General features: G+C 45.8%; 1 protein-coding gene across 2 annotated transcripts; it reads left to right on the top strand.

Annotated features, from left to right (window-relative positions):
• Positions 1 to 270: 270 nt before the first annotated feature.
• On the top strand, positions 271 to 10,415 carry Gpr83 (G protein-coupled receptor 83). Of its 2 annotated transcripts, XM_027951408.2 has the most exons (4): positions 271 to 657; positions 5,140 to 5,265; positions 7,525 to 7,658; positions 9,791 to 10,415. In XM_027951408.2, the coding sequence occupies exons 1-4, from the start codon at positions 271 to 273 to the stop codon at positions 10,413 to 10,415; spliced, it is 1,272 nt and encodes a 423-aa protein (XP_027807209.2). The 2 variants fall into 2 exon arrangements, with proteins under 2 accessions (XP_027807209.2, XP_027807210.2); XM_027951409.2 differs by lacking the exon at positions 5,140 to 5,265.
• The last annotated feature ends 1,789 nt before the right edge of the window (positions 10,416 to 12,204 follow it).

The raw sequence follows: 12,204 nt of genomic DNA, 5'->3' as shown, positions 1-12,204 counted from the left end.
AGCGCGTCACGGTCGGCGCAAGAGTCGCTGCGCTGCCCAATAGGCGAGGCGCTCGCTGGCAGCCTGGCGGGGAGCAGATATAAAAGTGCTGAAACAAGCCCCGAGCTTGTCGACCAAGGGCTGGTAGCCGGCTGAGTCCGGCTGCGAGCGGGGCGCCGGCGGTCCGGGGCTCCCTGGCGCCACAGCCCGGGCGCGCTCGGCTCCCAGCATCCCGAGTCCGGGAGAAACGTCCCGACAGCGCGCTCCCAGGGAATCAGCGGCTCCGGGAAAATGGTCCATCACTTCTTGCTGCTCCTCCTTCTCCACTTGGTGCAAGCCACTGAGCGCCCCGAGGGTCGGGCGGAGGAGCAGAGCCTGGAGGAGGCCCTGGCGGTGCCCAACACCTCGCACTTCTTCTCCTGGAACAACTATACCTTCTCCGACTGGCAGAACTTTGTGGGCAGGAGGCGCTACGGGGCCGAGTCCCAGAACCCCACGGTGAAAGCCCTGCTCATCGTGGCTTACTCCTTCATCATCATCTTCTCGCTCTTTGGCAACGTGCTGGTTTGTCATGTCATCTTCAAGAACCAGCGAATGCACTCGGCCACCAGCCTCTTCATCGTCAACCTGGCGGTGGCAGATATAATGATCACGCTGCTCAACACCCCCTTCACTTTGGTAAGGTCCCTGGCTCCGCTGGCTCCCCAGCCTCAGGCTTTCTTGGTCTCCCTCTCATCTGTCTATCTAATTTCTCAATTCTCTCCCCTCCTTCTGTCATTGCCTCCCTCCCTTTCTCTACTCTTCACCCCACCCCCATCTTTCCACCCCTATGGTTCTTCCACCTCCTCATTTCTGGTACTTATGCCTTTCTGACTTCCATCTTTTAGTCTCTCTTGTCATTTATCCCTAGTTTATCACGCTTCAACCCTCCTCTATTTTTCTTAGTCTTTCCACCAGTCGCTGTCTCTCTCTGAAGTCTGTTTCTCATTTCTCTCTCTACTTATCTGTTTCTATTGCATCCTTTATCACCTTCTTCTCTTCTTATGGTCTTAGTTTTCTGTCAATCCTACCTTTCTCCTATTTTCTCTCTCATTCCATCTCTCTTTCTCTCACATTTTCTCCCTCATTCCCTCCCTCCCATCTTTTGCTCATTAATTTCTAAACCAGAGTTGCTGCAGATGGTGACATTGGGTCAATGGTTGCAGTGTCTGCAGCTGGATAATCTCATTGCTGTTTAATCTTATTGGATGCATGCACCCTTTTGATTATCAAACAGTAAATCAAGCCCTTAAAATATTAGCAGAGACTATTAGATCACCTCCTCTCTCCCTATTAAAGGTCTACCCCTACATATCAATGGGGTGCTGTTTTATGCTGCAGCTAAAATATCACACAATTGTTAAATGTTAATGGAACCTGAGGTGCATTTTCCTAGATTGCTTATTTCATTTCCCTTCTGTTGATTGACAGTGAGGCGGTGTATGAGATCTGTGTTGGGGAAGAGATGAGGGTGAAGTGAACATGGGCCCCACCTGGCTTGGCTGGCTCCCCAGCACACAGGTGGTTCATGGCCTCCTCCCCAAGCCCTGGCCACTCAACATTAGTGGTGTAATCTCTGTCCTTTTATGACCTAAAAGTGCAGTTCTCATGGATAATTTGGAATCATGAAGGCTGTGACTGTGCAATCTGCCTGTTTGTATATCGTGGGTTACATCTTTTTCAATTTATGGAATAACTTTATTTTTATTTGAGTTACTGTCAAAGCAGAATCTGTTCATGCCTGCCTCTGCCTTTCTCTCTCTCAACACACACACAGACACCCAGAAATGACAGAAAACAAAAAGAAGAGGCTGACTCCTGTAAGTCCATGCACCTATGTGAATGTCCCTCCAAATCTTAAATCCTCGGAGAACTCTTACGTTCTCTTTCTCTTGGTTTGTTATGAGAACATCACTCACGTTTGGCAGATAAGGAAACTAAGGCAGAGAGAGGTTCCCTTGTTCAGGGCTGTGTGGCTAGTAATATGCAGATCCAGGATAAGAATTACATCCCCTACTTCAAGTCCAGATGTCTGTCCACCACACCACCAGAGGAATGGAGGTCACTCTAGGACCATGTTCTGCTTCCACTGCTCCAAATTATGGAATTTCCCTATTCTCATTCTGGTCTATATAGAACTTATTGATGCCCATTCAGGGTTCTTTGGGTACTAACTCAAGGACAAAGAGCACTGCTTCTGTTGCCTTGATTCACAAGAAAGCAACATCTCTTTCTCTCCTTGGTTTTTGTTTGTTTTATGGTGTTGGGGTTTGAACCCAGGACCTGCTGCCTGCCAGCCAAATGCTCTACCACTGCACCACACATCTACCCCTCCTCCCTTGGTTTCTGACCTGACAGTGGGCAGTGCTGAGATGTGCTGGGTCATCCACAGTGGGAACTGGAAGTCTCCATGGCCTGGCCTTGGTGCTACTGCCCAGAGCCAGGCTATAGGGCTGAATCTGCTATAGAAACATGGGGGAACAAGAAGGCCAGGGACCTAAGGCCAGCTACAGCTGAGAGCTGGGAGCCCCTGCCCCAGAGCATGGTCTGCAAGAGAGGAAGTCAAGGTGCTAAAAATCCTGCACTCCATCCAGGATAAGCCAAAGTACCTTGGACTTTAACCTGACCCTTAGAGCTGCTGAATCCAAATTCCTATTAAAGTCATAAGGTGATGGTAATCAGGGAGAGAGAGGAGTATGGGGGCAGGGTCTTCTAACCCCTTAGTCTACTCAGCAGGGCAAGGCATCCTGCTTTGGCTGGTTGTTGAGAGTATCCTCCCTCCCATGTCTCCCTTCCTATCTACTTCACTCACTACGGTCATCAGAAGCCCAGCTCTGACCACTGAGAGATTAGTAAACAGTTATTCACAGTTCCCATTGCAGAGACATACACAAAATGCAGTGGAACCTAGAGGGGGGAGTCTTTCACTCCCACCCACCAGAGTCCCATGAGAGGGTCAAAGGAGACTTTGCAAAGAACATGACATTTCAAAGGGACCTAGATGAGTGGGAGTTTCCAGGTCACGCTGAACAGTCAATGCTGACAGAGGGACCAGGGAGACAAAGGCAAGGAGACATCAAAGTTCACAGTGTATTGAGGAACATCGAGTGGTTCAGTGTAGCTGGAGCAGCAGAGATGAGAGGAGGGATGGCCTGGGGCTGGAGAGGCAGAGGTGGACCAGAAAGCAAGGCCAGGGCCAAGTTTGAACAGGCCTGGATGAGGCATCTGGCTGTGGCCTGAGAACTGTGGGCCATGCTCAGCAGTTTGGTAACAGCAATCTGATTTTTTATTAAGGAAGCTACGAACAGCGGTGTGCAGGCTGAGTTGCTAGAGATAAGAGCTAAGAGTGGGGAGGAAGCTGTACCAGGGCCATGACCTCAGGGCTGAAGGACAAGGGAATGTATTTGAAAACCATTAAAGGTTTGGATTTGGTCATTCACTCAGTGTGGGGGTGAGAAGTGTAGGGGTGAATATTGCTAGCTCTATAATGTGGCTAGACTGCTCAAAAGCCTCAATGGTTCCTCCCTGTCTACCCTGAAAAGAGGAAAGCCCACCGTCTGCTGTCCTGGTTTCACGATCAGGTCAGACTTGTCCACTCCTCATTCCCAGCCACGATATGATCCAGATTCAGTGCCTTTTGGTCTGATCTTCACCCATGCAAGTCCTTCCTCATTTTGGATGTCTCTGATGTAGTCACAGTGGCAGTGCATAGGGTCACCCACTTGCTGGGTTCTAGGCACTGTTGCGCCTACTTGATGTGTGTTGTCCATCCTGTTTGATTTTTTTATGATGAATATTATTATTATTATTATTTATATATGACAGCAGAATGCATTACAATTCTTATTACATATATAGAGCACATTTTTTCATATCTATGGTTGTATACAAAGTATATTCACACCATTTGTGTCTTCATACATGTACTTTGGATAATAATGGTCATCACATTCCACCATCATTTATAACCCCATGTCCCCTCCCTACCCCTCCAAACCCTCTGCCCTATCTAGAGTTTGTCTATTCCTCCCATGCTCCCTCTCCCTATCCTGTTTGATTTCCATAACAACCTTCTAAAAAAGAGGCAGCTCCGTTTTGCAGATGAGTAAATTGAGGCTTAGAGGGTCCAAATGTCTTTCTCAGGATGACCAAAAAATCTGCTGTAAATCTCTACACTGTACTCTTTTCTGTGGGGCTGACTTGCTCTGTTTCTGTCTCCATCACCTCTGTCTCTCCTCTGTCCACTCACACCCCTACATGGTGATCTAATTGCCTTTTGTCTGGGCCTCTATAGGGCATTGACTTCTTTCCTCCCTGTACTTGGGTTATTTGGTTCCCCACTGCCCAGATTGGAAGCTCCTTGATCAAAATCATGCTTGGTCCCTCTTGGGCAAGCAGCAATACTCCCCAGGAGCTGCTCATGTATTAATTGAGCAAACAGCCCTGGCTGTCATGGTAGGAGGATTAGGTTCTCCTAGGGCACCATAGCTCTCTCTGATTCATACCACTCCAAGCTCATCATGGTTCTCCTTCCCAGATGAGAAGTCACAAGATCAGCTTAGCCCAAATTTCTGGTACAGTCCAAACGCTGTGTTATGTAATCACTAGACTGAACTTAGTTGGGCAAAGAATGAATTCTATTATTACACATAGAAATACCTACCACTTCTTTCTATTAATAGCTTTCTAACAATCTGCCAGATAGTTTCTTCTCATCCTTTACAGACTTCATACTAAGCCTGTAAGGTAGAGATTGTGATACCTTTTTTTTCCTCCTTTGCAAATGACAAAACTGAGGTTAACAGAGGTTACATATATTGCCAAGGTTGGACAGTGATAAACTCTTAGAGGTAGGAAGTCCACCTCCAAAGCCCTTGTCTTTCCTAAGATCTCCTGTCCTGATGACATAGGATCATGATCAGGGTTTGTTGAACTGAATGAATGATAATGAGCTGTGCTGGGGGAAATCACATGTAATCACGATTTGGCCTCATATATGGAAAGAAAGGAGGAGCTGGGAGAGGCCTCTCAAGGGTATGCTCCTTAGAGACCCCCAAGAGGTCAAGGGGGTGTCAGAATCAAAGATTGTCTTTCTCTTAACTTCTGTTTGCTTGTCTCTAGGTCCGCTTTGTGAACAGCACATGGGTGTTTGGGAAGGGCATGTGTCATGTCAGCCGCTTTGCCCAGTACTGCTCCCTGCATGTCTCAGCACTGACACTGACGGCCATTGCTGTGGACCGCCACCAGGTGAGGGCACCTATCTCCAACACTGTCCTTCCCTGTTAGGCTTTGCTTTCCTGGAGTCTGCAGGAAATACTCTCAAGACAGTGGTTTTAGCCCAGATTTCATTGAGCATGTTTTCTTATTGATAAGCATGTAGATTAGGGATCTTAAACACTTTGTCCTAGTTGTTTCAAAAAAAGTTTGTTGTTCTGATGAAGGCTCAGTGGTGGCATTTTCTGTCTCAGAAATCAATGAGCTCATTTTAGGGGTAGAAAGGGAAACCTGGAAAATTACAGATGAAAAGAGAGCAACAGATAATTGCAGGTTGGAGATAGGCTCTTCAGTAAGAGATGGGTATTCACTGGCCCAGACTATTGAAGAGGAAAACAAGCCAGGATATCCAATGGCAAGAGCAGGTGTCATGGTGGTGATAGCACCTGGGGTGAGGACATTAGAAGCCCTGAGTGGGTATGGTAGTAGGAACCCACAGAGAACCTGAGGGTGTCCATCCTGGAAGGGGATGGCTTCATGCCAGGTGCCTTGCCTATGCTAACTCAGTGAGTCTGTGTTGTATGTTTAGACTATGCTGAATCAAAGAACCAAGGCTTGGAAAAGTGCATGGATAGCTTTTTCAAGATCATGTGACTATGAATAATGCCTCTAGGACCAAGGTCTATGTGGCTCCATGCTATTCTGTGATCACTAGACCACTCTGCTGTGAGAAGACTCAAGGAAACCTGAAAAACAAGTATCCTTAGGGCCACCAGGACAAAGAGGACAAAGAGGAATGGGATTTATTCTGAGTAGCACCCAGGGATAAGGAGCTTCAAAGATGCAGGCTCAAAGCTGAAGTCCAATGTGAGGAATGACTTTCTAATGAAATGTCTAAAGGTGGACAAAGCTGTCTGGGAGGTAATGCATTCCATGTTCCCAGCCATATCTAAGCAAAGTCCGGATGACAACTTGATAAGAATGTCTTCAAAGGGATAAGGAATTGGACTAGCCAAACTTTGAAAAATTTTTTTGAAATGCTATTGTTTTGTAAGAATGAACTCTTCATATATGCTATAAATACATTACAGCAAAGTGTGAGCATTTACATACAAATATTTTCTGGTTTTTTCTTAATCTCCTTTTATTCAATAAGATCTCTGGGCTACCTGTGCTTGGTCTATGATTACTCCTGTCTAACACAGTTAAGAGTTGGTGCATGGGTTGAGTGGGGCTGAGGAACAGGGGCTAAATCTTGCTTATGTTGACCATGTTGCCATATTTTCAAACATAGGGTCTTGACCCAATGCCAATGAAATCCCTGAGCAGTGTCTGGAGACTTTTTTCCAGGTTAATACTGCATTCTGCAAACCTGAACACAGGAGTAGGAGGGACAGAGATGGCCAAGTCCAGAATGGAGATGTTCTGGGAAGCTTCCGAAAACTCATCACAACCTCCCATAAGATCTTAAAAAAAATTGGGAAGAAAAAAAATTCCGAGAAACATCCAGAACATTGCATGTGTTTCAGGATAGTGTCCTAAGACAGCAGTAACTCTGTATAATCTCTGTCTCCCTGACCCTGAACTCACCTATCCCCAGTGCCTTTCCCAAGAAGTAACGATTCGCATCTTAAAATGAAGATGCTTTTAAATTTTCAAGCTTTTATTTAAGCCTTTTACAAGAATTGATTGGCATACAGTAGCAATTTCAAGTGCATTTCACCCTGAAGCCTATAACACTGGCTTTATTGTAGGCGTGTGGATGCTGGGCCCCATTGCAATTTTGCTAGCAGCTTTCATAAACAGTGTTGTGAGCTCCCAAATAAGTGTCAATGCAGCTTTCCATGAGAGGTACAACAGCTTCAGATCTTTTCAGAGCCCTGCATAACCTAAGGTGTCTAGAATCCTGGGAAGATTAAGTCAGATCTCAAGGACGTAGGCACTGAGCATGGGCTTGTCCCTCTACCAGCTTTGCTTTGGGGCTATGCAAGCAGACCTCCTCCACAAGTCCTCTTTGGTCCCATCTCTGCAGCAAGAAGCATTTGAACTGCCAAGACTCTCTGAATCCAGACAGCACCATTTTTTACACTCCTGAAGGTTGGCTATGGAGTGGGGCATGGTCCCCATCCCCCAACCCCAGGATACCTGGTACAGCTCAGGGTCTCAACAATGAATATAAAGGGTGCTTGCTTAATAAATAAGGCATATATTAGTGACAATCGAGCTGCAGTATCTGGAGTCTCATTTGCTTTAAACTTGTTTAGCTAATGATGCTGTTTGCTTGTTTTTCAGGTCATTATGCATCCTTTAAAGCCCCGAATCTCTATCACAAAGGGTATCATCTACATCGCTGTGATCTGGATAATGGCTACCTTCTTCTCGCTCCCACATGCTATCTGTCAGAAATTGTTTACCTTCAAGTACAGGTGAGATGAATAAGTAGGAGAAGCCTAGGCTTCAGAGGAGATTGCCTATCCCTGCCTTCTCTCAAATCAACAGGAAGCCCTGGCAAAGGGAAACTGGAGGCCCCTCTGGATCCACAACTATCAGAGTTACAAGTACCTGCTTCACTGAGCCATGATCCTGGCCTCTCTCCCATCATGTTGCTTTCTGATCCATGCCTATTCTTTGCACTCCCCATCCTGCTTTTGTCTTTTTTTTTTTTTTTTTTCTCAACCACTTTAGCTTCCTCTTAATTGTCTTTCCAATCTCTCTCCAAGGACCAGGCAGTAGTTACCAGGTTTTGCCACCAGGGGGGCATGTGCTCACATAGACTGAGATGGGAATCAACTGCAACTAGTTTAAAACGAGCAAGGTTTAAATTCTCACAGGACTTAGAAAACATATATGAGTGTATGTGTCTGAGGCAGGATTCTCCTCATTCCCCCACCTCTCACCTAGATTTCTTTATCATGTGTTTTTACCAGATGGGAAATTCTTTCAAACATTCAGTGTTTAAAATTTAAAGTAGTTCATTAAGATCTATCTCCCTGGTAGACTCTTAAATTTAGAAAGAGCTGGCTCAGTTTCTTTTATTTTTAATTTTTTTAAGTTGTCAATGGACCTTTATTTTATGTGTTTATATGTGTTGCTGAGAATCAAACCCAGGGCCTCACACATGCTAGGCAAGCGTGCTGCCACGGCTCCACAACCGCAGCCCAAGCTGGCTCAGTTTCTGATTTGGTACCTCAGTGATCTCAACCATACTCTTTGTAACAAGCCTTCAATCTGTATTTACTGAGTGAATAAATGAATGAATGATTATAAAGGGATTTTCAACCTTTCACACGTTGTTGTAGGTGAAGTTCCAACAGGTCCTGAGATAAAGGTATGCACACATGCAAGAAGTTTATTAGGCCCATGCTCCAAGGAATACTGGGTGAGGGGGTAGGGAGGCAGGACTGGGAAGGGAGAACCCATGCCAGGGTGTAGCTTAAGGGGAAGCTGGGGACTCTGGAGCAATCTTTAGAGTCAGGAGTAGAGTCTGGAGCAGCAGGGTTTCCCCTGCTACAGGCCAGAGAGCTTGGCTTTCACATTCCTGTCAGCCACTGGCTCCAGGCTTAGTAGAGAAAATAGAAACTGCCCCCACTTCTGGCTCTTAGTGAATCTGTGGAAAGAATTTTCAGTGGCCCTAGGGTAATCCTAGACACCTAGAAGACCACAGGTACCAGCATTTCCTGCTGGAAGGGCAGCAGCTGGGGGCTGATGCTCTGTTAAGGGGGTCCTGGGGACCAAGACAATGCACTCCCAGTGTCTGCTACAGTGGCTATGCACTGTGTCCTTGAAAGACACATTTTGCTTACTTCTATGACAAAAGCAGGAGAGAGAGAGAGAGAGAGAGAGAGAGAGAGAGAGAGAGAGAGAAGCCCTGAAGGTCAATTTTTCAAATTATTGATAAAGTCTCCCTTCTTGAATTCCAGGATATTGGAAGAAATCATACACTCAGATCCACCCACATTCAGACCCCACCCCCCATCTGCCTTCACACATGGAAGACTTTTTTTTTCCCTACAAGAGCAAAGGGAGTTTTTATTTTGCTACATATAATAAGAACAACAAGGTACATGGACATACTAAGAAATATGAAGAGGATCAGAGTACATTCTATATGAAATAGAAACTGCTTACATGAGTTCCTTGGTTCAGACTTTCCCACTCATTCCCAAGACCTCTCATTTGTTTCTGTCATTTTATTTCCCCTTTGGAATGGGAAGTTAGTACAATGGAAAATTCTAAGATTTCCTCAAGGACGAATCAGTTTTCAGTTTAAGGACACTACTGTTTCACCATTCAACAAATACCTATTAGATCTTGTTTGTGGCTAGGAACAACGCAAGACTAAGAGGGGTCAGAGATTCAGTGTCTTCCTTACCTTTATGGAACTCAACCTTGTGGGGAGTGAGAAACGTGTTCAGATACTTAGGCTATAGTGTCAAAAGAGCTATAACAGACAGATGTGCCAAGAGCCCAGGGGAGGGAGGGGCTGGCGCCTCTTGGGGTGAAGGCTTTCCATCTTTTCTCCTCCCCGTCACCTTCTTTCTCTCTCTCCTGCCTGCAGTGAGGACATTGTGCGCTCCCTATGCCTGCCAGACTTCCCTGAGCCAGCCGATCTCTTCTGGAAGTACCTGGACCTGGCCACCTTCATCCTGCTGTACATCCTCCCTCTCCTCATCATCTCCGTGGCCTATGCTCGTGTGGCCAAGAAGCTGTGGCTGTGTAACACGATTGGCGATGTGACCACCGAGCAGTACCTGGCCCTGCGCCGCAAGAAGAAGAAAACCATCAAGATGCTGATGCTGGTGGTGGTCCTCTTTGCCCTCTGCTGGTTCCCTCTCAACTGCTACGTCCTCCTCCTGTCCAGTAAGGTCATCCGCACCAACAATGCCCTCTACTTCGCCTTCCACTGGTTTGCCATGAGTAGCACCTGCTACAACCCCTTCATCTATTGCTGGCTGAATGAGAACTTCAGGGTAGAGTTAAAGGCATTACTGAGCATGTGCCAAAGACCCCCCAAGCCTCAGGAAGATAGGCCACCCTCCCCAGTTGCCTCCTTCAGGGTGGCTTGGACAGAGAAGAGCAATGGTCGGAGGGCTCCACTACCTAATAACCTCTTGCCTTCCTCGCAACTCCAGTCTGGGAAGACAGACCTGTCATCTGTGGAACCCATTGTGGCAATGAGTTAGAGGAGGTGGGGAGAAGGCAGGGGAGGATCTGCCTCCAGCGGAGATTGGAAAATGGCCTATCCTCTTATGCATGATCTTCACAGTGCTGGAAACAAGTTCCTACAGAAACAGTAGGACTCTTGAGTTCCTAGGAAACTGCCTGGCCTTCTAGCCCCATTTGAAGTGCAAACTAAAATTCAATTACCAATTAGACATCTGTTCATAAATTCCTATTTAGAAAATGCTATGAGGTATAGCACCCTGGATCTCTGAGCAAGAGAACCAAGGCAACCTCAGCTCAGATGGGGGCTGAATCAGTCAATGGACTCCAACTGTTGGGCAGCTACCTTATAGCCCTTCTGACTGCTGAGCATCCACAGAGGAAACTTGAAGTCATCCTTTGGGTGCAGCTGACCCACATGCACAGAGCTCTGCTGAAAACAGATTCGCTGGCCAGTGAGATGTTAGCAAGCTAGAGCAGGTATAGATTTTCATGCCTTGCCTTCTGAAGTCATTGGACCAAGATAAATCACAATTTTTCAGTAGATTAGCTCTATACATGACAAGAAAGGACCAAATTAGTTTCCTTAAAACAAACAGAAATCATTATTTCCACATTGAAAAATTCAGAAAAGCACAAAGAAAAAAAACCATCTTTTCATCCCATCAATTTGTGATCACCTCTGCTAACGCTGTGAATTTATTTTCAGCTTTCCCCTTTGTGTGTAGACGTGTATATGTATGCATGTGTGCAGTTTTAAAATTAGGAACTATACTTTTCCATTAGATTGTAATGATCAACAAGGAACAGGGGTGCAGCAGAGTACTTATGAGCCTCTCTCCAAGAGTAGTCCAGACAAATCAAAGAAGAGGTGAGAGAGGAACCCCAAATGAAGACTGTCCCCAAGCATACAGAACTGGTTTCATCTTGCAGCCAACGATGGCCCCGCACCAGCTAAGGTACCTCTCCCCAGATGATGGTCATCATGATGATCCAGGAGATAAGACTCAGCCATGAGGTATAATTCCTTTTTTTCTTACAATCACACAGAAACAAAAGGGGGTGAAATGTTGTTCTGTTTTCACAGGAAATGAGGGAACAGCCTTTCCAATATGCTGGAAATAACTGTGCTGAGCCACTTCATCAACCCAAGCTGTCTAGACAGGCCATTTCCCTATGTTGTCTGAATAATGAGATTTTTTTCACACCAGTTTCTGAAAGAAGACTCACTGTCATCATCACCTTGGCAATTCACATGTCACTTCCAAAAACCTATGGTATCCTTAAGGAAACTTTTTCCTTAAGGGCCCACTTGCCAGAAAAATCTCATTCCAGAGACTGAATGTTTTTGTCACTTTCCGTCTGGTCCTGACTTGACTCGCAGTGTCAACTCAGAGAGAGACTTGTCAGGCAGAATTGAGCTTAATTCTCTAGCCCTGAACAATTGCTGCTGTCATGCTGGGTTTAGGTTTTTTACCAGCCCTGGAGAAATCCTGAAAGGGAAGCGTGCAGATGGAGTTGAATGGGAAACAGTGTTAAGGGAGAAGGGTTTGGCCAAGATTCACTTATATCTCCAGGCAGTTAATTGAAACTGAACTTGGTTTCATCATCTGCTTCTGTATAATGAACCACAAGAGTTTCTTACACTGGTCTATTTATGAGGATGTTAGAACATTTTCAAAATAGAAAAAAAAAATTTAACAATCATCTTTTTCTGAAAAGTGGATTTAAAAAATGACTTTCATGGGGGCTGAGAGCATTTTCTAAGTCCAAACGGATCCCCAAGTGAGTTTTTTCAGGCTAAATGGC

The sequence above is a fragment of the Marmota flaviventris genome, chromosome 9 (assembly GCF_047511675.1).
Source record: "Marmota flaviventris isolate mMarFla1 chromosome 9, mMarFla1.hap1, whole genome shotgun sequence".
Classification (NCBI taxonomy): Eukaryota; Metazoa; Chordata; class Mammalia; order Rodentia; family Sciuridae; genus Marmota; species Marmota flaviventris.
Note: the sequence above shows the minus strand (reverse complement) of the source record. Positions and strands in the feature narration are given on the sequence as shown.